This window comes from Muscardinus avellanarius (assembly GCF_963383645.1).
Source record: "Muscardinus avellanarius genome assembly, chromosome: 19".
Classification (NCBI taxonomy): Eukaryota; Metazoa; Chordata; class Mammalia; order Rodentia; family Gliridae; genus Muscardinus; species Muscardinus avellanarius.
This window is the reverse complement of record NC_137805.1, coordinates 44,250,989-44,277,497: the sequence shown is the minus strand read 5'-3', so window position 1 is coordinate 44,277,497 and position 26,509 is coordinate 44,250,989. Positions and strand designations below refer to the sequence as shown.

General features: G+C 42.7%; 1 protein-coding gene and 1 pseudogene across 3 annotated transcripts in view; one reads left to right on the top strand and one right to left on the bottom strand.

Annotated features, from left to right (window-relative positions):
- Window positions 1-242: 242 nt before the first annotated feature.
- Window positions 243-26,509, top strand: part of ACSS2 (acyl-CoA synthetase short chain family member 2) — a gene marked incomplete at both ends in the record, with an annotated part of 67,639 nt that continues 41,372 nt past the window's right edge. For both annotated transcript variants that reach the window (XM_080716411.1, XM_080716410.1), the window contains 2 exons: window positions 243-417; window positions 12,182-12,377. In XM_080716411.1, coding sequence (XP_080572537.1) covers window positions 243-417; window positions 12,182-12,377 — 371 coding nt within the window. The remainder of the gene's footprint in view (window positions 418-12,181; window positions 12,378-26,509) is intronic.
- On the bottom strand, window positions 7,603-8,217 carry LOC308277429 (large ribosomal subunit protein eL15-like; annotated as a pseudogene). Its single transcript has one exon. The product of its transcript is annotated as a large ribosomal subunit protein eL15-like (transcript).

The window sequence follows — 26,509 nt, the reverse complement described above, 5'->3', positions numbered from 1 at the left end:
GCCTCTAGGCCCCACCCCTTCCGGCAAGCCCGCCGAGCCCTAATCCTTGGGCTTCTCCGTCTCTCCCCGTTTTGCTCACCCGGGCCCCGCCCCGCAGACGGCCCCGCCCACCAGACACACGGCCCCGCCCACCGGACCACAGAGCCCCGCCCCGCCCGGCCCCGCCCATCGGGCGGGCCTGTTTTCCCCGCCCCGGCACCCGAGGCGACCGCGAACCGCCCGGGCGCTCCGGACTCGACGCGATGGGGCTGCCGGAGGAGCGCGGCCGGGGCGGCGGCGGCGAGGGCCGCGGGGAGGCGGGCGCCGGGGGCCGGGCGCGGAGTTGGTCGCCGCCGCCCGAGGTCAGCCGCGCGGCGCACGTCCCCTCGCTGCAGCGCTACCGCGAGCTGCACCGGCGCTCGGTGGAGGAGCCGCGGGGTGAGGCCGCGCGGGCGGGCGGGCGGGCGGGCGGGCGGGCCGGGGGCGTCGGGCGGGCGGGCGGGCCGGGGGCGTGCGGGCTCCGCGCGGGGCGGGGGTCCTGGGTCGGAGCCGCGCGTCCTCCGCGAGGAAAGTGAAAGTTGGTGAGAAGCGAAGCGTGACCCTGAGGCGGGCGGGGGCCGAGCCGCGGGGCGCTTCGCTCCCTCTCACCCTCGGTGCCGGTCTCCCGAAACGCTTCGTCTCAGCTCCCCGGGGGCAGCTACAGGTCCGCTTCCTCTCTTGGGGTTCCAGATCCATTTTCTTTTTCTTTATTAAAAAAAATTTTTTTTTGGTACCGAGGATTGAACCCAGGGCAATCTACCTCTGAGCTACATACACTCTTTATTTTAAAACAGGGTTTCGTAAAGTTGCTGAGGCTGGCCACGAATTGAGATCCTCCTGTCTCAGCTCACAAGGACTGGGATTACAGGCATGTACTGCCACGCCTGGCTCAAGTCTTTTTTTTTTTTTTTTTAAACAAGTCACCAGTCCCGGTGAAATTACCCAATAGAAGACAGAATAAGTCACTAAAATGTCAATTTTTTAAAAAAAAAATTGGGCTGGGCCGGGCGTGGTGGCGCAAGCACGCTTGTAATCCCAGCATTCGGGAGGCTGAGACTGGAGGATCGCAGTTCGCGGACAGCTTCAGCTTCTTAGTGAGGCCCTCTGCAACTTACTGAGACCGTTTCAAATTAAAGGATAAAAACTAGGGCAAGGGGTGTAGCTCGGAGGTCGAATGGCCCTGAGTTCCATCCCCAGACCCACAAAAAAATAAATAAATAAATAAAAATAAATTTGGGCTGGGATTGTAATAACTCAGACATTGTTAGTTCCATGTCTTTAAAACTGTCCCAGGAAAGCCAGGCGTGGTAGAGCATGCCTGTAATCCCAGTACTTGGGAGGCTGAGGCTGGAGGATCCTGCGGGTTTGAGACCAGCCTCAGCAGTTTAGCAAAACTTACAGCAACCTTTCAAGACCCTGTTTCAAAATAAAAACAAACAAGCTGGGCATGGTGGTACATGCTTGTAATCCTAGTACTTGGGAGGCTGAGACAGGAGGATCACAGGTTCGAAGCCAGTCTCAGCAGCTTAGTGAGGCTCTCAGCAACTTGGTGAGACCCTGTTTCCAAATAAAATATAAAATAGGTCTGGAGGTATAGCTCAGAGGTAGAAGGCCCCTAGGTTCCATCCCCAGTACCACAATAAATAAATAAATAAATAAATAAATAAATAAATAAATAAATAAATAGTGGCATGGTAGCAAAGGCCTGTAAGCCTAGTACTTGGGATGCTGAGAAAGGAGGATCCCAGGTTCGGGGATAGCTTCAGCAAGTAGTGAAACTCACCCAACCTAGCAAAACCCTGTTTCAAATTAAAAATAAGAGGCCGGGCGTGGTGGCGCACGCTTGTAATCCCTGCACTTGGGAGGCTGAGACAGGAGGATTGCATGGGTTCGAAGCCAGCCTCAGCTACTTAGTGAGGATTTCAGCAACTTAGTGAGACCCTGTTTCCAAATAAAATATAAAAAAGGTCTGGGAGTATAGCCCGGAGGTAGAAAAGCCCCTGGGTTCCACCCCCAGTACCACCAAAAAAAAAAAAAAAAAAAAAAAAAAAACCAAATTAAAAATAGGGCTAGGGGTGAGGCAGGGGTAGAATTCCCTGGATTTCAATCTTCAGCACCACAAAACTAAAAATAATAATAATAAAAAGGGCTGGAGGTTGCCAGGTGGTGTTGCACGCTTGTAATTCCAGTACGTGTGAGGCTGAGATAGGGGGATCATAGGTTCGCCACCAGCCTCAGCTATGTAGTGAGGCCCTTTCCAACTCAGTGAGACCCTGTTTCAAAAATAAAGAATAAACAAATAAGGCTGTGGCTGTAGCTCAGGTAGAATACCTTTGGGTTCCAGTACTGCAAAAAATAAATAATAAAGAAAGAAAAAATAAGAAATAGGCTGGGGGTATGGCTTGGAGATAGGATACCCCTGGATTCAATCTCCAGGACCAAAAAAAAAGGGGGGGGGCTGGAGGTATAGCAGTCTATACACACACACACACACACACACACACACACACACACGGCCAGGAAGTTCCTTGCCCTTGCTTTAGTCTGTGTAAGGGGAGAAAACTGTACCCCAGTTGAGAGGCAGTATGATGTCTGGTACCAGTGGGACAATCGTGAGCCAGGAATCACCCAGAAAAATCTAAACTTAGACTCTGGCTATGCCGCTCACTTACTGTGGGGGTATGGGCAGATTTCTAAACCCACCTGAGATTTCTTCATCTGTATTATGGGAATTGTAATAATGGCCTCATAGGTTTGTATGGGGACTGAGTGAGGAATAAGTAAAGAGAATGTCTGATACAGAATAGACATTCAATAAATGATGATAGTTTGATAACAGTAGCAACAATATGGATGAAGCAGTCACTGAGTAATGTAAATAGAATTGAATCAAGTGTGCAGTGGTTGATTACTGCAGGCAGTGTTCAAGTGTGAGTCCTAAGACCTCTTTCACCTCTCTTTCTATCTTCTCCCATCATCTGTTTTCCATAACTTCTCTTTATCTAGCCTCGTACCCAGCATTTCACTTATGCTCTGGTCCCAAATTTCATAGGACTATAGGCCATTTATATTCATACACCGTACTTTTTACTATATTCAACATGACTGTGAATGAGATTTACCAACTTTCCCTCCCATACCTGCTCTTCTCCCTGATTTTCTGTGTTTGTTTGTTTTTTGGCAGTACTGGGGATTGAACCCAGGAGCATTCTACCTCTGAACCACATCCCCAGCCCTGTTTTTTATTCTTTATTTTGAAACAGGGTTTCACTAAGTTGTGGAGGGCTTCACTAAGTAGTTGAGGCTAGACACGAACCTGCAATCCTCCTGTCCCAGCCTCCCAAGTACTGGGACTACAAGCATGTGCTACCACACCTGCCTTCTCCCTGATTTTCTAATTCCTTTTAGCATTATCTCAAACTGTGAATTTCTTCCATCAGCCTTTCCTCAAATATCTGTATATCTTACCTACTTACAGATTACTCAGAGCTTACTAAGCACAAACCCAGTTTGATTTGATGTGGGACTGTTATGAGTTACATTTTATAGAGAAGGAAACTGAAGCTTAGGTTACCTAATGTGCACTAGGTCATAAAGCTAGTTAGTGGTGGGGTTGGTATTTGACCCAACAGCCTTTTTTTTTTTTTTTTTTTGGTGGTACTGGGGGTGGAACCCGGAGGCTTTCTACCCCTGGACTATACTCCCAGACCTATTTTATACTTTATTTGGAAACAGGGTCTCACTAAGTTGCTGAGAGCCTCACTAAGTAGCTGAGGCTGGCTTTGAACCTGTGCGATCCTCCTGTCTCAGCCTCCCAAGCGCGGGGATTACAAGCGTGCGCCACCATGCCCGGCTGACCCAACAGTCTTGACTGTGGAACCTATACTCTTAATAGTGATGTTGTTCTCTAACACCACAGTATGTTTTTCACCAAATTCCTTCAAAAGGTTTCTTGGATTTACTTTTTCTTCCATTCCCACAGACTCTGTGGGTGTGTATGTGTTTGTGGCTAGAGATCAAACCTGGGGCCTTGCACATGCTAGGCAGGTGCTCTACTGCTCAGCGACAGCCCTCCCCTCCTCTCCCCTCCCCACCCAAAGACTTTTTTTTTTCAGTACTAGGGATTGAACCCAGGGACATTCTACCTCTGAGCTACACCCCTAGCCCTATTTTTTTTATTCTTTATTTTGAAACAGGATCTCACTAAGTTGCAGAGGGCATCCCTAAGTAGCTGAGGCTGGATAGGAGGATTGCAAGTTTGAGGACAACCTCAGCAAGTAGTGAGATTCATCAACCTAGCGAGACCCTGTTTCAAAATAAAAATATAATAGGGCTAGGGATATAGCTCAGAGGTAGAATGCCCTGGGTTCAATCCTCAGTACCACACTTAAAAAAAATTAGGATAATATATCCTTCATAGGATCATAATAAAATGTTATAAAGATTAGATGATATTTGTCCAGAACTGATACATAAATAGCATTCCTAAATGCCAGTTCCCATTTGCTATCTTTCTTTCTTTCTTTCTTTTTTTTTTGGTGGTGGTACTGGGGATGGAACCCTTTTACTTCCGGGCTACACTCCCAGATCTACTTTTTATATTTTATTTGGAAACAGGGTCTCTTAAGCCAGGGAGGCTGGCTTTGAACCTGTGTGATCCTCCTGTCTCCGCCTCCCAAGCAAGGGGATTACAAGCGTGCGCCACCACGCCCGGCTTATTTGTTTTCTCTTTAATGGCCATTCATTATTTTATTGTATTACTGTTTGTTTTACTCATTTTTCATCAGTTTGTGATTGTTGGACTTTTGAGTTGTTTCCAGTGACACTATTATAAATAGTATTATAAATATCTCTTTAGTAATATTTGCTTGGAGTGTATTTCCCAAAGTTGAGTTAGCAGATAAAAAAGTTTAAAAAGTTTATGAGCTGGGTGTGGTGGTGCACCCCTATAATCACAGTACTTGGGAAGCTGAAATAGGAGAATTGAAGATTCAAGCCCAGGCTCAGAAACTTAGCAAGACCTTGTTTCAAAATAAAAAGGGCTGGGGGTTTACCTCAGAGGTAGAATGCCTGCAAGTTTAATCCACAGTTCCAAAAAAAAGAGAATAATAATAATAATAATATAATAATAATAGAAAAGGCTGGGTGTAGCTCAGTGGTAGAATACTGGGTACAATCCCCAGTATTACACACAATAAAAGTTTTATGGCTCTTGGCAGGCCTCGTCCTTCTATTCAGTAAGATAGTGTTTATATTGTACAATGTCATTGCTGTATAAGAGTATTTTTCCCAGGGCCACTGGGTTTAAGTGTGTGTGAGAGAGAGAGAGGGAGGAGGGAGGAGGGAGGAGGGAGGAAGGGAAGAAGAGAGGGAGAGGAAGAGAGAGAGAGAGAGTAGGGAGACTGGGGATTGAGCCCAGGGGCATTCTACCTCCGAGCTACTCCCCTAGCTCTATTTTTTAATTTTCATTTTGAAATATGGTATCGATAGGTTGATGAGAGTCTCACTACTTGTTGAAGCTGTTCTTGAACCTGCTATCCTGTGTCAGCCACCCAGGTACTGGGATTATAAGTGTGCGCCACCACGCCCAGCCAGTGTAATTCTTTTTTAATCTTTGCTAGTTTTGTAGGTATACAATGGAAGCCAGGTGTGGTGGCACATGCTTGTAATCCCAGTACTTGGGAGGCTGAGACAGGAGGATCCAGGTTTGTGGACAGCCTCAGCTACTTAGCGAGGCCCTCCGCAACTTAGTGAGACCCTGTTTCAAAATAAAGAATAAAAAATAGGTCTGGGGTATAGCTCCGAAGTAGAACACACCTGGGTTCAATCTCCAGTATCACACACAAACAAAAAAAGCATACAATGGCAGGGTGTGTGTGTGTGTGTGTGTGTGTGTGTGTGTGTGTGTGTGTTTACTGATGATTGAACCCAGGGGCATTTTACACACCCAGCTGTATTTTATATTTTAATATTTTAATATTTATTTATTTATTTATTTATTTATTTATTCGGGTCTGGGGATGAAACCCAGGGGCATTCAACCTCCGAGCTACACCCCCTGCCCTATTTTTTATTTTGTATTTTGAAACTGCGTCTCACTAAGTTGCAAAGGGCCTCACTAAGTAGCTGAGGCTGTCTGTGAATCGCGATCCTCCTGTCTCAACCTCCTGAATGCTGGGGTTACAAGTGTGCAACACCTCGCCTGGCTTATTTTTTATTTTGAAACAGTATCTCACTAAGTTGCTGAGGCTGGCTGTGAACCTGTGATCTTCTGTTTCAGCCTCCCAAGTACTGGGATTACAATCATGTACCATCATGCTGGACTTTTTTTTTAATCAGAGTCTCACTCAGTTGCTGAGGCTGTCCTCAAATTTGAATTTCTTCCGTCTCAGCCTCCTAAGCATTAGGATTATAGGTATGAGCCACCACACCCAACTTTGGGTTGATTTTTTTGGGGGGGGCAGGTCTGGGGATGGAACCCAGGGGCATTCGACCTCCAAGCTACAGCCCTGCCCTATTTTTTGTTCTTTAGTTTGAAACTGGATCTTACTGAGTTGCAGAGGGCCTCACTAAGTAGCTGAGGCTGTTTGCGAACTGCGATCCTCTGGTCTCAGCCTCCCAAATGCTGGGATCACAAGCGTGCGCCACCACGCCTGGCTGGGTTGGAATTCTTTAATAAAATGAAAAGTTGTACATCATGTGATTTAGTTTTCAAATATATTCGGTCTTGTACATTCAAACTATTTCACAAGGCCCTCAGCAACTTAGATACTTTTTAATTTTTTTTAAATTTATTATTGGTACAGTATATTCATACATCATATTGGGGTAAAAAACTTGTGTGTACATACATGTACACATCACCCATTTATCACCTACTCAATTCCCACCCCATTCCCTCCTCATTCCTCCTTCCCATGCTTGGCTTAGTGGTTGACTTTGGTATGTTTAAGTACATTGTGTGTTTCAGAGAATTTCCTTCTTCCCCCCTCCCATTCCCTCATTTAGGTTGTCTTGTTTGCTCCTCTATAGGATTTCCTTTTTCATCTAGAGTTCCTCCTATGACCCATTTCTCCTTAGCTTTCACATATTAAGGAAAGCATCCGATTTTTTATTTTTTGTGACTGACTAATCTTGCTTAGCATAATGTCCCCCAGTTCCATCGATTTCCCTGAAAATGATGTAATTGAGTTTTTTTAAATGGGTGAGTAAAATTCCATTGTGTACATATCCCACAGTTTTGTAATCCGTTCATCTGTTGGTGGACATCTTGGCTGGTTCCATTGTTTGGCTATGGTGAATTGTGCAGCTATGAACATAGATACACATGCATTAGCTTGGTAGTTTGGTTTCTTTTCTTTGGGGTAGATACCCAGAAGTGGTATTGCTGGATCAAATGGTAGATTTGTTCCCATTCTTCTGAGGATCCTCCATACTGTTTTCCAAAGTGGTTGCACTAATTTGCAATTCCACCAACAATGTTTTAGAGTTCCCACTTCTCCACATTCTCACCAGCATTTTTTGTTGTTTGTGTTTTTGTCCTAAATTGTTTATTAGGTATGAATTTTACAAACATTACTTATATTAGCGGTAACGGTGGAGCTGGAGAGTATTACGCCTTCTCCAGGCTGCGTGGCAGGAACCACTGATAGTGTGGTGGAACTTGTGGCCCTTTCCAAGGCCATGATTCTTGCGGCCTGCAGATGTCAGCCCGCGCATCTCCCTGTGCTTGTGGACTGGCTTAGTGATTCATTGGATGTCAGGATTTCTTATGATAGCTTTATGGAATGGATCAATGAGGATAACCTCAAAGAATTTGTATGTGGAATCTTCACCAACCCAGTAAGAATTCAGGACTCCCAGAGCCCCATAGTGGCGTCCAGCTCTCTCCTCAGCCACAGTCAGAAGGCTTCGTGCAAACTTTAGCTGGTTAACACCGTGATGGACAGGCTTGCCATAGGTTGCACCCTTAGGAACTGGGCGCTTGCGGCCACCCCGGCGCACCCGAATCCTGTATATGACATAGCCTTGCTTGACTTTGTATCCCAGCCTGCACGCTTTATCCGGCCGGGTGGGGCGGGGAGCCCGGTGCAGCGCCGAGAGCTGGCGGTATTGCCAGTAGTGGACCCACAGCAGAAAGCGCATCACGTCCGACTGCTTCTTCCTCCATAGCTCCTGGATGTACTTGTACAAGCCCATCTTGGCTTACCTGATGGCTGCCGCCAGACAGAAAGGAAGGGCCTTTCTCTGTTGTTTGTGTTTTGAATGATTGCCATTCTGTTGCCAATGATGTTGAGCATTTTTTCATGTATTTATTGGCCATTTGAATTTCTTCTTTCATGAAGTGTCTCTTTAGTTTGCTTGCCCATTTTTTTATTGGATTATTTGTTTTTTTAGTGTTGAGTTTCTTGAGTTCTCTGTATATTCTAAATATTAGCCCTCTATCAGAGGTGTATGTGGCAAAAAATCTTCTCCCATTCTGTTGGCTCTCGGTTGAGGTTCTTGATAAATTTCTTTGCTGAACAGAAGCTCTTCAGTTTCATGCAATCCCACGTATTGATTCACCTTTTAATTTGTTGTGCCTTTGGGGTCTTGTTGAGAAAGTGTTTATCTGTGCCTATGTGTTGCAGTGTTGGACCTATGCCCTCTTCAAGGAGCTTCAAGGTCTCTGGTTTAATTTCCAAGTCCTTGATCCATCTTGAATTGACTCTTGTGCAGGGTGAGAAAGTGGGATTAATTTCCAATTTTCTGCATATGGTTAACCAGTTTTGCCAACACCAACACCATTTGTTGAACAGGCTATCTTTTTTCCAGTGTATGTTTTTGGCTCCTTTGTCAAAAATCAATTGGCTAAAAGTGTGTGAACATGTTTCTGGGTCTTCTATTCTGCTCCATTGGTCTATGTATCTGTTTTTGTGGCAGTACCATGCTGTAGACACTTTAAAATTTTGTTTTGTGTGTGTGGGTCTGGGGATGGAACCCAGAGACATTAGACCTCCGAGCTACAACCCCTACCCAATTTTTTATTCTTTATTTTGAAACAGGGTCTCACTGAGTTGTGGAGGGCCTCACTAAGTAGCTGAGGCTGTCCGTGAACCGCCATCTGCCGGTCTCAGCCTCCCAAATGATGGGATTACAAGCATGCGCCACCATGCTTGACTTAGACACTTTTTTAAAATAAAAAAGAAGAGCTGGGCATGGTGGCGCATGCTCGTAATTCTGGTACTTGAGAAGCTGAGACAGGGAGACAGGAGGATCACGTAAGTTCAAAGCCAGCCTCAACTACTTAGTGAGGCTCTCAGCAACATAGTGAGACCCTGTTTCCAAATAAAACATAAATTAGATCTGGGAGTATAGCACAGAGGTAGTAGGCCCCTGGGCCCCATCCCCATTACCACAAAATAAATAAATAAATAAATAAATAAATAAATAAATAAGGAAGTTGGGTGTAGTGGTACATGCCTGTGATCCAGTAGGGCTGGGGATCTAGCTCAGAGGTAGGATGCCCCTGGGTTTATGCTCCAGTACTATAAATAAATAAATAAGTGGCTGGGGATATATTCAGAGGTAGAATGCCCCTGAGTTCAATCCCCATTACCACAAAAACAAAAACAAAATTATTTTATGTGTTAGTCTTATCTCTTCAACTAGATTATATAAGTTCTTTGTTGTTTACCTTTTGGTACTAAGAATTGAACCCAAGGGCATTCTACCTCTGAACTACACCTCTAGCCCTTTTAGAATTTTTTAAGTTTGAAACAGGGTCTAGATAAATTGTCCAGGCTAGCCTGGAACCTGCTATCATCCTGGTACCTCCAAGTACTGGGATTATAGGCATGCACCACTGGACCCAGTTTATTTGTTTAGCTTTGAGATGGTGTCCTTCTATGTTACCCAGGATGTTTTGAATTTGTGGGCTTAAGCAGCCCCTCAGCCTCACCCTCACAAGTAGCTGGGACTATAGACATGAACCACCATGCCCGACCTAGACTGTATAAATTCTAAATTGTATAACCTTGAGCAAATTACTTAGCCTTTATAATTTGGTTTCTTATGAAACGAGGAGGTGATAATCTCTTAAGGTTCCTTCCATTGGTATGGTTGAAAGTGTCGCTTTCCCTCTAACTCTTGATCCAGTACTCAGAATATCCTGAATTCTCTGCATTCTCTTGTTTTACCTGTTGAGTACATTTTCTTCAGATTAACAAGGCATATATATATATATATATATATATATATATATATATATGTGTGTGTGTGTGTGTGTGTGTGTGTGTGTGTGTGTGTGTGTAACAAGGCATATATATGTATATTGGTATTGGGGAAGAAACCCTGGGGCATTGTACCTCTGAGCTACACCCCAGCCCTATATTTTTATCTATTTTATTTTATTTTATTTTATTTTTTTGTGGTCCTGGGGGTTGAACCCAGGGGTTTTTCTAACTCCGGGCTCTACTCCCGGACCTATTTTATACTTTATTTGGAAACAGGGTCTCACTAAGTTGCTGAGAGCCTCACTAAGTAGCTGAGGCTGGCTTCAAACCTGTGCGATCCTCCTGTCTCAGCCTCCCAAGCGCTAGGATTACAAGCATGCACCACCATGCCCGGCTTAGTCTATTTTTGAAACAGGGTCTTACTGAGTTGCAAAGGGCTTTGCCAAGTAGCTGAGGCTGTTCATGAACTGCAATCCTCTGGTCTCCGCCTCTCGAATGCAGGGATTACAAGTGTGCGCCACCACGCCCAGCAACAAGGCACATATTTTAAGAGTGTAAATCTGATCATCATATCACTCTCTTGCTTGAAACTATTAGATGGTTGTCCATTACTATTGGGATCAGTACCATATTCCTTGTCACACACAGAAGAATTGTATGATCTACCCAGTTATGCATCAACTCCAGAGTAAATATTCCTGTTATTCTGCTAGGCGTGGTAGCACACACCTGTAATCCCAGTACTTGGGAGGCTGAAACAGGAAGTTCACAGATTCAAAGCCAGTCTCAGCAATTTAGTGAGACTCTCGGCAACTTAACAAGACCCTGTTTCCAAATTTAAAAAAATAATATAGGGCTGGGGAGTTTAGCCAGGTAAAATGCTCCTGGTCTCAGTCCTCATCATCACACACACACACACTCACACACACACACACACACACACACATACACTCACTCACTCACTCACTCACTCACTCACACACTCCTGTTACTTTTCTCTGTTCTCACTGTTTCAGCCTCAAGCAGTTTGTCTTAACGTAAACTCTTGGTTCCCTCTCATCCCAATACTCTCTCATTTGGCAAGGGAGTAAAGAAAAACTCCTATTCATTTTTTGGACTTTAGTAAAATATCCTCAGGGAAGTTCAAATTTTAGTAAATTGTGTAACCTTGGACAAGTTTTTTAACCTCTTGGAGCTGTGTTTTTTCAGTCTGTAACATGAATAAACGCTCTTAGGGTTCTGGTAAAGACGAAATGAGATAATACATATAAGTATGTTAAAGTCACATAGCTGGACATAGTGGCACATGCCTGTAATCCTAGTACTAGGAGGGCTGGGGCAGGGGGATCGCAGGTTCAAGGATAGTCTCAGCAAGTTGTGAGGCTCTCATCAACCTAGCGAGACCATGTTTCAAAATTTTAAAAATGTAATTTGAGCTGGAGGTGTCACTCAGATGTAGAATACCCCTGGGTTCAATCCCCAGTACCACACACACACACACAAAAGTAACACAGTGAGTAAAGCTTATACAAGTAGTAGTAGAAGGAGATTCTCACTAAATAATTGCTAAGGGAGATAAGACAAATTAAGAGAAGAAAGAGATGATCATGGAATGCTGTATGGGTAAAGAATTTTTTCACTAATTATTTCATTAAAAATTTATTGACTGCTTATTATGTACTAGGCATTGTGCTCCATTTGAATAGATGGTGAAAGACAGAATGTTTAGAGGAAAGCTGAAGAACCTGAATTAAGATTCAGCCTGTGGGTACAGAAGGTGGGTTAGGACTGTGGTAGGTAATAAAATTTAGTCAGGTAAAGGAGGAACCCAGGTGGTGGCTCTTAGGGCAGGGAAATTGTAACTTGGTCGTGTGCTTAGATGGGTAAGCCATCTGAGGATAAACACGTACAAGAGCTTAGTGATATCTGGCCTTCACTTTTCGTTGCAGAGTTTTGGGGAGACATAGCCAAGGAATTTTATTGGAAGACCCCATGCCCCGGTCCCTTCCTCCAGTACAACTTTGATGTGACTAAAGGGAAAATCTTCATTGAGTGGATGAAAGGAGCGACCACCAACATCTGCTATAATGTGCTGGATCGAAATGTCATTGAGAAAAAACTTGGAGATAAAGTTGCTTTTTACTGGTAAAAAATGTTTATTTTATAATCTGTGGCAGATAGAGTGACTGCTCATATTTATATAGTATTTCAGAAAGTGTTTTAAAATCCATTAATTTAGTGGTACCTGGGGGTGGGACCCAGGGGCTTCCTACCGCCGGGCTATACTCCCAGACCTGTTTTATATTTTTATTTGGAAACAGGGTCTCACTAAGTTGCTGAGAGCCTCACTAAGTAGCTGAGGCTGGCTTCGAACCTGTGTGATCCTCCTGTCTCAACCTCCCAAGCGCGGGGATTGCAGGTATGTGCCACCACGCCCAGCACTATTCTCTAGTTTTAAAATGATTGGAAAATTGCAGGATTTTTACCCAATTACAAAAATATTCTTTAAGTGTTTGCTTAAACTTTCTTAAGGCTAGGCTTATAATACAACCATCTATAATAAATTTCATTTGAGCTTGTGAGCCATAAGATTCATGAACCAGATGAATACATTGTGGACAGCATTCTTATTACTCAAGAAGAACCACTATACACTGAATGTTTTTCTCTGAAATCCTGTTTTTACTCTTTAAAATTTTTCTTCACTTATGGTTATGATAAAAATAAATAAGTACACCATTAAAATAATAAAACCCATTAGTATATTTGATGCTTATGACAATTCAATAGAGTAAACAAAATATCATAAACTTAATGTCTAAGTGAGGAAAAATACCTCAAGGAAGTTAAATTACGTCCCTCACTGGGGTGCGGTGGCACATGCTTATAGTCCCACTACTTGAAAGGCTAAGACAGGAGGATGCAGGTTTGAGTCCAGCCTCACAATTTAGCAAGATCCTCAGCAACTTAGCAAGACCCTGTTTCAAAATAAAAAGTAAAAAGGGCTGGAGTGTAGCTCAAAGGTAGAATGCCCTTGGGTTCAATTCCTACTACTAAAAAAAAAAAAAAAAAAAAAAAAAGACAAAAATTACTTTCTTCAAATCATATAACTAGTAATATAATTAATGCGTGTCGAGTTGGCATTTATTTTTTATTTTATTTTATTTTTAAATTATTTTTTGTGGTACTGGGGATTGAACCCATGGTAATTATACCTCTGAGCTACACCTTAGCCCTATTTTGTTTTTTAATTGGAAACAGTATCTCACTAAGATATGGAGGACCTCCTTAGGTTGCTGAGGCTGTCCTCTGACCTATGATCGTCCTGTCTCAGCCTCCCAGTTATTGGGATTACAGATGTGCATCACTATGCTCAGCTTAGAATTGGCACTTCAAGCCAAGTGGCACCTTATATATTTGTGACTAGAGAAGTGTATACATCTAAGGGCTAAATATGCTATGCCCATCTTACATCTGCTTATTTTTTACGGAATATTTTATTATTGTATAAAAGAGATACATTTTAGCACTTGTAATCTCTGTATTTAGGAAGCTGAGACAGGATGATCACAGGTTCCTGGCCAGCCTCAGCAGTTTAGTGAGGCCCTCCCAATTTAGTGAGACTCTGTTTCAAAATAAAGAATAAAATAGGGCTGGGGGTATAGCTCAGAGGTAGAATGCCCCTGTGTTCGACCTCTATTACAGAGAGAAGGGGAGGGAATTTTCCATCAGGTTGCGTACTGGGGATGGAACCCAGGGGCATTCTACCTCCGAGCTATACCTCCAGCCCTATTTTTTTCTTCTTTATTTTGAAACAGAGTCTCACTGAATTACAAAGGACCTCACTAAGTAGTAACTGAGGCTGTCCACAAACCAAGATCCTCCTGTCTCATCCTCCCAAATGCTGAGATTACAAGCATGCACCACCATGTGCAGCTCCTATTCTTTGACTTTTGTCAGTACTGTTAACCTACATAGACCTGTAATTATAGTTATCTTACTGAGCAATGAATTCTAAATCCAAAGGTAATGGTTAAGTTAATTTATATGCACTGTAACATTAATTATTACTGACTTAAGAATATTTGTATTTCCTAAATATCTTCTAAATTACAAAGCTTAAGAGGACAGTTTTCCAATCTGGTGTCCTCTAAACAAAAAATTGTTAATAGTAATAGACTTTTTTAGGATTATATTTGTATGTTCCTAAATTGTATTAAAGATAATTAGAGGTGCTCAAACACTTGGCATTCCAAATCATGCCACTTTAATGAAACATTAGGTATTAATAATTATATATATATGTATATATATTGTGTATATATATATATTTATACTTTTTTTTTGTTGTTGGTCTGGGGCTGGAACCCAGGGGCATTCGACCTCCAAGCTATACCCCCTGCCCTATTTTTTCTTCTTCTTCTTCTTCTTTTTTTTTTTTTTTTTTGGTGGTACTGGGGTTCCTGGAAGCCCTTCTACCTCCGGGCTACACTCCCAAACCTATTTTATATTTTTGAAACAGGGTCTCTTATGCCAGCGCGGCTGGCTTTGAACCTGCGCGATCCTCCTGGCTCCGCCTCCCAAGCGTGGGGATTACAAGCGTGCGCCACCACGCCCGGCTATTCTTTATTTTAAAACCAGGTGTCACTGAGTTGCAGAGGGCCTCACTAGGTAGCTGAGGCTGTCTGTGATCCTCCAGAATGCTGGGATTACAAGCGTGCGCCACCACACCTGGTTTAGGTATTAATTATATATAATATATAATATTATATATATATAATATATAATATTATATATAATATATAATATATTATATATAATATATTATATATATGTTAAATTTAAATGGGGATTTGTTTATATCACCAAATATTATTAGAGCTATTATAAAAACTGGATTTAAAAAAATGCTAAATGAGCATTTTTCAACTGGGCATGGTGGCACACAGCTGCAATCCTAGTACTTGGGAGGCTGAGACAGGAGAATTATTATTATTATTAGTAGTAGTAGTACTGGAGGTGGAACCCAGGGGCTTTCTACCTCCGGGCTATGCTCCCAGACCTATTTTATATTTTATTTGGGAACAGGGTCTCACTAAGTTGCTGAGAGCCTCACTAAGTAGCTGAACCTGGCTTCGAACCCGCGCGATCCTCCTGTCTCAGTCTCCTAAGTGCGGGGATTACAGGTGTACATCACCACGCCTGGCTGAGAATTACAGTTTTGAGGACAGACCCAGCAACTTAGTGAGACTCTCAGCAAAGGAAAACATAAAAAAGATCGAGGGTGCAGTTTGGAGGTAGAATGCCCCTAAATTCTCAGCCTCCCATATGCTGGGATTACAAGTGTGTGCCACCACGCCTGGCTTATTTTTATTTTTAATATGTATATATGTATGTAATGTTTTGTGGTACTAGAGATTGAGCCAAGGGGCATTCTACCTCGGGGCTATGCTCCCAGCCCTATTTTTTATTTTTTTATATTTTTGCGGGTCTGGGAATGGAACCCAGGAGCATTCTACCTCTGAGCTACAGCCCCTGCCCTATTTTTTATTCTTTATTTTGAAACAGGGTCTCACTAGGTTGTGGAGGGCCTCACTAAGTAGCTGAGGCTGTCCATGAACCTGCAATCCCCGTGTCTCAGCCTCCCAAATACTGGGATTAGAAGCGTGTACCACCACACCTGGTTCCCCCGGACCTATTTTTTATTTTGAACAGGATCTCACTAGGTTGATGAGAGTTTCACTACATGCTGAGGCTGTCCTCAAACCTGTAATCCTCCTATCTCAGCCACCCAATACTGGGATTACAAGTGTGGGCCACCACACCTAGTTTATTTTTATTTTGAAACAGAGTTTCACTAAATTGCAGAGTACCTCACAAAGTTGCTAAGTATCAATGAAGGCTAAAAGGGTTACATAGTGAATAAGATTCTAGAGTAAGTGGTAGAGTCAAGGTTCAAATCCAAGCCTGATTTCTAGCAACTCAGCTGTTTAGGAAGTATTACTATACTGAGCCCACAAAGTTCTAGTAATTAGGGCATTACATTTGCCAAAACCCATGCAGGTTGGATGCTTCATGGAAGAACTAAATTGACATTCAAGCCAGGTGTGATGGTGTACTTCGGAGTACTTGTGAGGCTGAAACAAAAGATTGTAGGTTCAAGACTAGCCTACGGGAGGCGGAGGCTGGAAGATCCCAGTTTGCAGACAGCCTCAGCTACTTAGTGAGGCCCTTCACAACTCAGTGAGACCCTGTTTCAAAAATAAAAAGGACTAAAAAAATAGGACTGTGTATAGCTTGGAGGTAGAATGCCCTAGTACAAAAAAAAAAAAAAAAAAAAAAAAAAAAGAGCTGGGAGTGTAGCTTGGAGGGAGAATGCCACTGGGTTTAATTCCCCGTGCCACATACAATAAATAGATAAATTGGCACTCAGCCAAAATTTGCCTAATTTGTATGATTTATTGAGAATACTCTAACCTCATAGATAGGAAACTTAGAGATTTCTTCCTTCCTTTCTTTCTTTCCTAGAGATTGAACCCAGGGGCATTCTACCTCTGAGCTACATCCCCAATGCTAATTTATTTTTTATTTTCAAAGTAGGGTCTCCCTAAGTTGGAAGAACGTATTAAATTGCTGAGGCTGGCCATGAACCTGCAATCCTCCTGTCTCAGCTTCCCAAGTACTGGGATTGCAAGTGTGCACCACCATGCTCAGTGAAATTTAGGGGTGTGTGTGTGTGTGTGTGTGTGTGTGTGTGTGTGTTACTAGGGATTAAACCCAGGGGCATTCTCCCTCCAAGCTACACCCCCAGCTCTATTTTATTCTATTGTTTTATTATGAAAAAGGTTCTCAGTAAGTTGCACATGACCTCACAGAGTTGCTGAGGCTGGCTGTGAACCTGCAATCCTCCTTTTCTCAGCCTCTCAAGTATTGGGATTAGAGGTGTGCACCACCATGCCTGGCTAAACTTAGGTTTTTATTCCAACTCTGCCAGTAACCTGCTCTGTAACCACAGGCGAGGCATTTAACGGTCTCAGTCAGTTTCCTATTTCATAACCAGGGTATAATATCCTACCCTGTCTTCCTCACTAGATAGTTATAAGAACCAAATAAGATGATGTTGTAAAGCATTTATTTATTAATCAGAAAAAACTGTACAAGTGTGAGTGGTTAGCGAGCACATTACTGTTGTTCAGCTGGGGATCCCTTTGCTGTTGACATTCACTGTTAACCTGTTGATCTTGTTCCTTGTATGGGAACAGGTCTAATATGCACTGAAATAATTCACAAGAGAAATAGTGCTCTTAGAAAAAAACTTCAATTAGCTAAAATGGAACCATAGCAAGGAAGAATTTGGGCTTTTGCTTTTGGCTTGACACATTGTAAATGTTCATGGAATAGTGGTATTTTTAGAACTTTTAAGTGATTGTTAGAGTCCATCTAAGTCAACTCCCTTTATAATCTGTACATTAATGGCCAGAGAGGCTGAATGATTTGACTAAGGGTCATTTATTTTATTTATTTATGTTTTATGCAGATCTGAGGATGAAACCCAGGGACATTTGATCTCTGAGCTACACCCCCTGCCTGCCCTATTTTTTATTTTTTATTTTGAAACAGGGTCTCACTAAGTTAGGAAGTGCCTCACTAAGTAGCTGAGGCTGTCCGCGAACTGTGATCTTCGATCTCAGCTTCCCAAATGCTGGAATTACACGCGTGCGCCACCACGCCCGGCTTCATATACATGTTTGAAGACAGAATTGAGACTAATTTCCAGATATTCTCATTCCCAGTCAACTGTTCTCTTTATTCTAGTAGTCCAGTGCTTGCTGCGACAGATGAAAAATTAGCCATATTAATAAATCGATTTAAATTAATTTGTTTAAAAATTATCAGATAAAATTTGTTATCAGGTTTAAATGTTCCAGACTCTGGTCTCGTGGAGTTTACATTCTATTTGGGAAGACCGAATAGGCCTCTATAGAATAGCTTGGCTGGGAGTGGTGGTACATGCCTGTAATCCCAGTACTGGGGAGGCTAAAACAGGAGGATCAAAGGTTTGAGACCAGCCTCAGCAATTGAGAAAAGCTCTCAGCAACTTAGTGAGACTCTGTTTCAAAGTAAAAAATAAAATAATTGTAGAAGTTTTTTTTTTGTTTTTGTTTTTTGTTTTTGTGTTTTTTTTTTTTTTTTTTTTTTTTTGGTGGTACTGGGGTTCCTGGAAGCCCTTCTTCCTCCGGGCTACACTCCCAGACCTATTTTTTATATTTTTGAAACAGGGTCTCTTACGCCAGCGCGGCTGGCTTCGAACCTGCGCGATCCTCCTGTCTCCGCCTCCCAAGCGCGGGGATTACAAGCGTGCGCCACCACGCTCGGCCAAAGTAAAAAATAAAATAAGACTGGGGCTATAGCTCAGGGGAAGAATGCCCCAGGGTTTAATCCACAGTACCCCCTCCCAAAGCCTGAAAGCAATTTAGGGCCAAACTGTAAGGCGTCACTTATACAATATTTTCACAGAAAGGAGAAGGCATTGTAGGGAGTAAGTATAACAAAGTTAAGAGAATGGATTTTGGTGTCAAACTAACCTAGTTTGAGTCCTATTTCTGACACTAGCTGTTTGATCTTGGAGAAGTTACTTAACCTCTTGAGCCTTAGTTTTCTCAATTGTAAAATATGAATAAAAATAGCTTTTTGTGTGTGTGGGTCTGGGGATGGAACCCAGGAGCATTCGACCTCCGAGCTACAGCCCCAGCCCTATTTTTTATTCTTTATTATGAAACTGGGTCTCACTGAGTTGCAGAGGGCCTCACTAAGCACCTGAGGCTGTCCACAAACCTCGATCCTCCAGTCTTAGCCTCCCGAATGCTAGGATTACAAGTGTGCGCCACCATGCCTGGCTACTAAAAATAGGTTTTATCAGCCAGCTGTGGTGGTACATGCTTGTAATATCACTACTTGGTAGGCCGAGACAGGAGGATTGTGCAGGTTCACAGCCAGCCTTGGCAACGTAGCAAGACCTTCTACAGCTTAGTGAGACCCTGTTTCAAAATAAAGAATAAAATAAAGAATAAAATAGGGCTGAGGGTATAGGTAAAATGAATATCCCTGGGTTTAATCTTTAACAACACACACACACACACACACACACACACACACACACACACACCTTTTATCTCATAGAGCTCTTAAGATTAGAAAGGAGTTGGGCAGAGCCAGGCATGGTGGTGCACTCTTGTAAAATCCCTGCTCTTGGGAGGCGGAGACGGGAGGATCTTGCAGGTTCACCAGCCGCGCTGGGTTCCATCCCCAGTAACACACACACACACACACACACACACACACACACACACACACACACTACAGAGCAGAGGAAAGGCGATAACAAAGCAGAGTGGGGACTGATAAGGAAAGGACCCTCTGATAAGGTGACTTTGGGGCAGAGATTTGAAGATGATGGAGTGTGCCATGCAGAGCTGGGCTAGTGAGGGGAGAGATTCCAGATGGATAGGAGAGCCAGTGTGCGCTGCCGGTGTGCTCCTTCAGCTGGGAAGTCAGTGAGCTTAAGAAGTGTGAGCTAGGAACAGAACGAGTGGTACTGAGGTCAGCAGGATGTTAGATCATGTAGAAACTCAAAAGCCGACATAGCCTTTGACTTTTATTCATGGTGAAATAGGAAACCAGTAGACAATCTTGAGCACAGACATGATAATAGCCATGTATTTAGGATCTCTCTTTTCTATGGAGTAGATTGTAGAAGGGTAAAAGTAGAAGTCTGGAGACTAATTAGAAGGCTATTATAGAAATCTAGGCAAGCAGCCGAGGTGGTGGTGCACATTTGTAATCCCAGCATCCGGGAGGCTGAGACAGGAGGATCTCGGTTGGTGGACAGCCTCAGCTACTTAGTGAGGCCCTTTGTCACTCAGTGAGACCCTGCTTCAAAATAAAGAATAAAAAATAGGACTGGGGGTGTAGATTAGAGGTAGAATGCCCCTGGGTTCCATCCCCAGTACAGAGAGAGAGAGAGAGAGAGAGAGAGAGAGAGAGAGAGAAAGAGAGAGAGAGAGAGAGAGAGAGAGAGAAGAGAGAAGAGAGAAGGAGGGAGAGAAGAGGAGAGAGAGAGAGGAGAGAGAGAGAAGAGAAGGAGAGAGAGAGAGAGAGAGAGAGAGAGAGAGACAGAGACAGAGACAGACACACACACACCTAGGCAAGAGATAATAATAAAGGCATGGTATTAATAGTGAAGATGGCCAGAAATAGTCAAAATCGGAATCAATTTTGAATCAAGATCCCAAAGAATTTGATGACTTGGATTGGATGTAGAGAGTGAGAGAAAGAGGAATCGAGTTGTTTTCAACAGTGGATGAGGTCCACGTATCATAGCTTACTATATTTAGAGATAGATGAAGGAATGTGTGTGTGTGTGTGTGTGTGTGTGTGTGTGTGTGTGTGTATATAATTTTTTTTTTTTTTGTGTGTGTGTGTGTGTGTGTGTGGGGTGGTACTGGGGTTCCTAGAAACCCTTCTACCTCCGGGCTACACTCCCAGACCTATTTTATATTTTTATTTGGAAACAGGCTCTCTTAAGCCAGAGAGGCTGGCTTCAAACCTACGTGATCCTCCTGTTTCTACCTCCCAAGCGCGGGGATTACAAGCGTGCGCCACCACACCCGGCTAGATGAAGGAGTTTTATACAGGAGAATGATGAAGTCACCGCTGGGTTTAAGGGTAATCTAGAAGCGGGAACATGATGCCAGGAAACTGAGGGTTTGTTATTCAGGGTAGAGAGGCCTAACCTGGGGTGCTGCTGGTGGGAATGGAATGGAAAGATAACATTTTAGAGTAACCTAGAAGAACAAAAGCAGTGCAGGTAACTAGGTGTAGATGGTGGGTAAGCTTCAGGACACTTGACAGATAAGGAACTTGAGAGTAGGAGTGGTTCGACCAGGTTCTTACAGCACTCACACTTTGTTCTGGACAGGAGGCCATTTATAGTCCTTGGTCCAGACATGGTGCCTCTACTTACACAGCCTTAGCTTCTCTGACAATTTGTCACCTATCTAGTTAGTAGTTTACTTAGGGAGTTTGGGGCTGCTTTAGGGAGTGTTGACTATAATTTATAAAACTAAAGACATTAAAGTATAAACCTAGAAGTGACATCCTTCCCTTAACTGAGATATGCTCATTCATCCATTCATTAAGCAATATTTTTGTGGTACTTGGGATTGAACCCAGGGGCATTCTACTTCCAATCTATACTCTTAGCAGTATTTTATTTTTTATTTTGAAATAGAGTCTCATTAAGTCGCAGAGGGTCTCATTCCATTGCTAAGGTTGGCTGTGAACCTGTGATCTTCCTATCTCAGCCTTCTAAGTACCGAGATTACAAATGTACACCATCACGCCCAGCTAAGCAGAATTTTAAAGTAAGCATCTACAATATATAGTATGCATACTACCTTGATAACAGCTTTGGGAAAATAGCAAGGAGACTGTTAAGGGGGCAATTAAAATAGTTTAGGCAAGGTTTTATAATAGAGATAATCGTAGAGGTCATGAAAAGTGGTCATAATATTGGATATTTTGAAGGCAAAGTTAATAAAATTTACTGAGGAACTTGATACATGATATAAGACAATGGAGGGCAGGAACATTTTCAAGGGTGTGTGTGTGTGTGTGTGTGTGTTTTCTCTGAGCAACTGGAAAAAAAGGAACTTTTATTAGTTGAGATGGAAAAGATAATGGGAGGAGAAGCTCTGGGGGAAGGGTCAGGAATTTGGGTTCCATGCATAGAGATGTAAAATTGCAGTTGTGACAAGTGCAAGGGAGTTCCAAGTAAGGACATGGCGTACCAAACTTACCTTATGAAAAGATCATTCTCTTGTTCATGTTTGTATTATAAAGAATAAGAAGCCTGTCCAGAGGATCTCTAGGCAGAGGCAGAAGCTGCCTTGTGATCTTCTGTAAGTAATGACATTCTTCTGAATCTCAGTTTACTGTCTTTTCAAATGGGGTAGCAAATCTTGTTCTATTAATTTCCAAAGATTGTCACAAGGATTAGCTGAGATAGAAGATGAGTAAAGATGCTAAAAAGACTTATTATAATGAGAATGATAAAATTATTAAATTTGTAGAAAAGTTGCAAATACAAATAACCTTTTTTTCCTCATCCACTTGAGGGTAACATATAGATTCCTGAATATCTTAGTGTATATTTCCAACAAACAAGGACTTTCTATAAAACTATAATAAAACTATCAAAATAGGAAAATCAATATTCATATATCATTACCATCTAATCCTGAGATTGCATTGCAGTTTTTCCAAGTTGTCCCAATAATATACTTTTTAGTAAAAGTACCAGGCAAAAGATTTACATATACATACACACACACACACACACACACATATATATACCTGCTATATCTTTTTAGTCTCCTTCAACCTAGAATAGTCTTTCAGTCTTTACTTGAATTCCATGGTCTTGCCAATCTTATCTTTTCAGTCTTACAGACAACAAAATGTACCTAAGTACTAAACTGAATTGGTTGCTATATTATTTATTTATTTATTTATTTATTTATTTATTTATTGCAGTATTGGGGGTGGAACCCAGGGGCATTATACCTCCAAGCTTTCTTTCTTTCTTTCTTTCTTTCTTTCTTTCTTTCTTTCTTTATTTCTTTATTTCTTTATTTCTTTATTTATTTTGAACAGGTTCTCAATGAGTTGCAAAGGGCCTCACTAAGTAGTAGCTGAGGCTGTCTGCAAACTGCGATTCTTTTGTCTCAGCCTCCCAAATGCTGGGATTACAAGTGTGTGCCACCATACCTAGTAGCTATATTATTTTAAACCAGTGGTTGATATATCTTTTTAAAAATTTATGAATGCTTTAGCCGGGCATGGTGGCGCACGCTTGTAATCCCAGCATTTGGGAGGCTGAGATCAGAGGATCGTGGTTCGCGGACAGCCTCTGCTACCTAGTGAGGCCCTCTGCAACTCAGTGAGACCTGGTTTCAAAATAAAGAATAAAAAATAGGGCAGGGGGTGTAGCTTGGAGGTCGAATGCCCCTGGGTTCCACCCCCAGACCCACACACACACAAAAATTTCATGAATGCTTTAGCAAAGAACCAAGACACTGCCGATTTAAAATTTTACAAAGCAAAGATATTTTTAAATCGTAAATATCAGCTTATGTCACTACCACTCAACTAGAAATAAAGCTGTTTTAGCTGTGTGAAAGTAGACAAAGCATAACTACCCAAGTATAATACTTTATATTCAATAAATTTAGCATTAGGAAGCTGAGTGTGGTGGCTCACAAATGCAGTCCCAGCTATTTGAGAGGCTGAGGCAAGAGGATCAGAAGTTAAAGGACAGCCTGGGCAATTTAGCAAGACCCTATCTCAAAACAAAGCCAGGTGTGGTGGCGCACACTTGTAATCCCCGCGCTTGGGAGGCGGAGACAGGAGGATCGCACAGGTTCGAAGCCAGCCTCTCTGGTTTAAGATACCCTGTTTCCAAATAAAAATATAAAATAGGTCTGGAGGTGTAGTCTGGAGGTAAAAGGGTTTCCAGGAACCCCAGTACCACCATAAAATAAAACAAACAAACAAACAAACAAACAAACAAACAAGCTGGGTGCAGTGACACATGTAATCCCAGTACTTGGGAGGCTGAGACAGGAGAATCACAGGTTTGAAGACAGCCTTAGCAAGTAGTGAGACTCTTATCAACCTAGGGAGGTCCTGTTTCATAAAAAAATAAAATAGAGATGGGGGTGTAACTTGGAGATAGAATGTCACTAGGGTTCAATCCCTAGGACCACATCTGCATAAAAAAACCCCAAAATAAATAGGTAAATGATTTAGCACCACTGATAGATGAAAATAGTATCTAGGATTGGCATTGGCCTTTAGAATGGTCATGGTTTTCAGCTTCTACATCTTAACTCTAACATTGTTCTCCTCTGCCTAAATAAGGATAAGGTCTGTTCCTCCTCCTCCTCCTCCTCCTCTTCCTCCTCCTCCTCTTCCTCCTCCTCCATCTCTTTCTTCTTTTTCTTCTTTTTGTGGTACTGGGGATGGAACCCAGTGGCATTCTATCTCTGAGCGACAACCCCAGCCCTATTTTTTATTCTTTATTTTGAAACAAGGTCTCACTGAGCTTAAAGGGCCTCACTAAGTAACTGAGACTGGCTTCGAACCTGCACGATACTCCTATCTCAGCCTCCCGAATGCTGAGATTATAAGCATGCGCCACCATGCCCAGCTTGATAAATTCTGTTTCTTATCTGGGCCTAAGGCCTACTAATTTTTTCAGAACTATATGAACTTCTTTGTGAAACTTTCCCTAATTTTCGCTTTCCAGTCTTCTTTGTTGCCCTCAACTGAAATAATAATAAAACCTAAATTTAGAAAATGCATTTAATAGCCGGGCGTGGTGACGCACACTTGTAATCCCTGCATTTGGGATTACAAGTAAACTCAGCATTCGGGAGGCTAAGACCAGAGGATCAAGGTTCACGGACAGCCTCATCTACTTAGTGAGGCCCTCTGCAACTCAGTGAGACCCGGTTTCAAAATAAAGAATAAAGCCGGGCGTAGTGGTGCACACTTGTAATCCCCGCGCTTGGGAGGCTGAGACAGGAGGATCGCACAGGTTCGAAGCCAGTCTCAGCTTCTTAGTGAGGCTTTCAGCAATTTAGTGAGACCCTGTTTCCAAATAAAATAGAAAATAGGTCTGGGAGTGTAGCCTGAAAGTAAAGAACCTCTGGGTTCCATCCTCAGCACCACACACACACACACAAAAAGAATAAAAAATAGGGCAGGGGGTGTAGCTCGGAGGTTGAATGCCCTTGGGTTCCATCCCCAGACCTGCACAAAAAAAGAAAAAAGAAATTTAATGCATTTAATGAGCCAGGCATAGTGGTACATGGTTGTAATCCCAACACTTGGGAGGCTGAGACAAGAGATCACAGGTTCAAGCCAGCATCAACAACTTAGCAAGGTCCTCAGCAACTTAGTAGGACTCTGTTTCAAAATTAAAAATACGAGCCAGGCATTGTGGGACACGCTCGTAATTTTAGTACTTGGGAGGCTGAGACAGGAGGTTCGCAGGTTCGCAGCTAACCTCAGCTTAGTGAGGCCCTCTGCAAATTTGTGAAACCCTTTTCAAAATAAAAGAATAAAATAGGGATGAGGGTGTAGCTCAGAGGTTGTATGTCCCAGGGTTCAATCCCCAGTACCAAAAAATCAATCAAGATAAGTAAATAAATAAATAAAATAGTGTAGGGGATGGAGTTTTGGGGGGTAGAAAGCCTCTGGGTTAAATTTCCTTTCTTTTCTTTTCTTTTTTTTTTTTTTTTGGTATTGGAAATGGAACCCAGGGGCATTCTACCTCTGGGCTACACTCCCAGACCTATTTTATATTTTATTTGGAAATAGAGTCTCGCTAAGTTGCGGAGACCCTCTCTATGTAGCCAAGGCTGGCTTTGAACCTGTGCGATCCTCCTGTCTCAACCTCCCAAGTGCAGGGATTACAAGTGTGCACCATCACACCCGGCTTATTCTTTATTTGAAACGGTCTCACCGAGTTGCAAAGGGCCTAAGTAGCTGAGGCTGGCCCTGAACCGTGATCTTCCTGTCTTGGCCTCCCAAATGCTGGGGTTACATACAAGTGAACGCCACCACACCTGGCTCTGGGTTCAATTTCTAGTAACTACAACAACAACAGAGCCCTCATGGATTTTACCAACAGGGAGAAGCATTATTTTGCATGAATACAGTTATATAAGACTCTGAAGCTATTTACCTTGGGACACAGTACATAGAGTTGTCTATGCAGGAAACATTTTTTCTTTCTTCCTTTTTTTCCTTTTTTTGTGGTACTGTAGATTGAACCCTAGGGACATTCTGCGTCTAAACTACACCTCCATCCCTATTTGTTTTGTTTTGTTTTTTTCATTGAAACAGGTTGTTGAGAGTCTTGCTTTGCTGGGGCTGTTCTCAAATCTGTGATTCTCTGTCTCAGCCTCCCAAATACTGGGATTACTGGTGTGTGCCACCATGCCAGGCTGAAAACACTTTTATAGCATACACCTGTATTTATGAGCATGGTTTTTGACTAGAGTCTCATTGTGCATGTGTGTGTGTTTTACAGGGGGCTTTCACCTCTGCGCTACTCATTAAATTGCAAAGGACCTTGACAAGTAGTTGAGGCTGGCTCTCATCTCAGGCTCCCAAGTACTGGGCTTACAAGTGCGCCACCATGCCCAGCT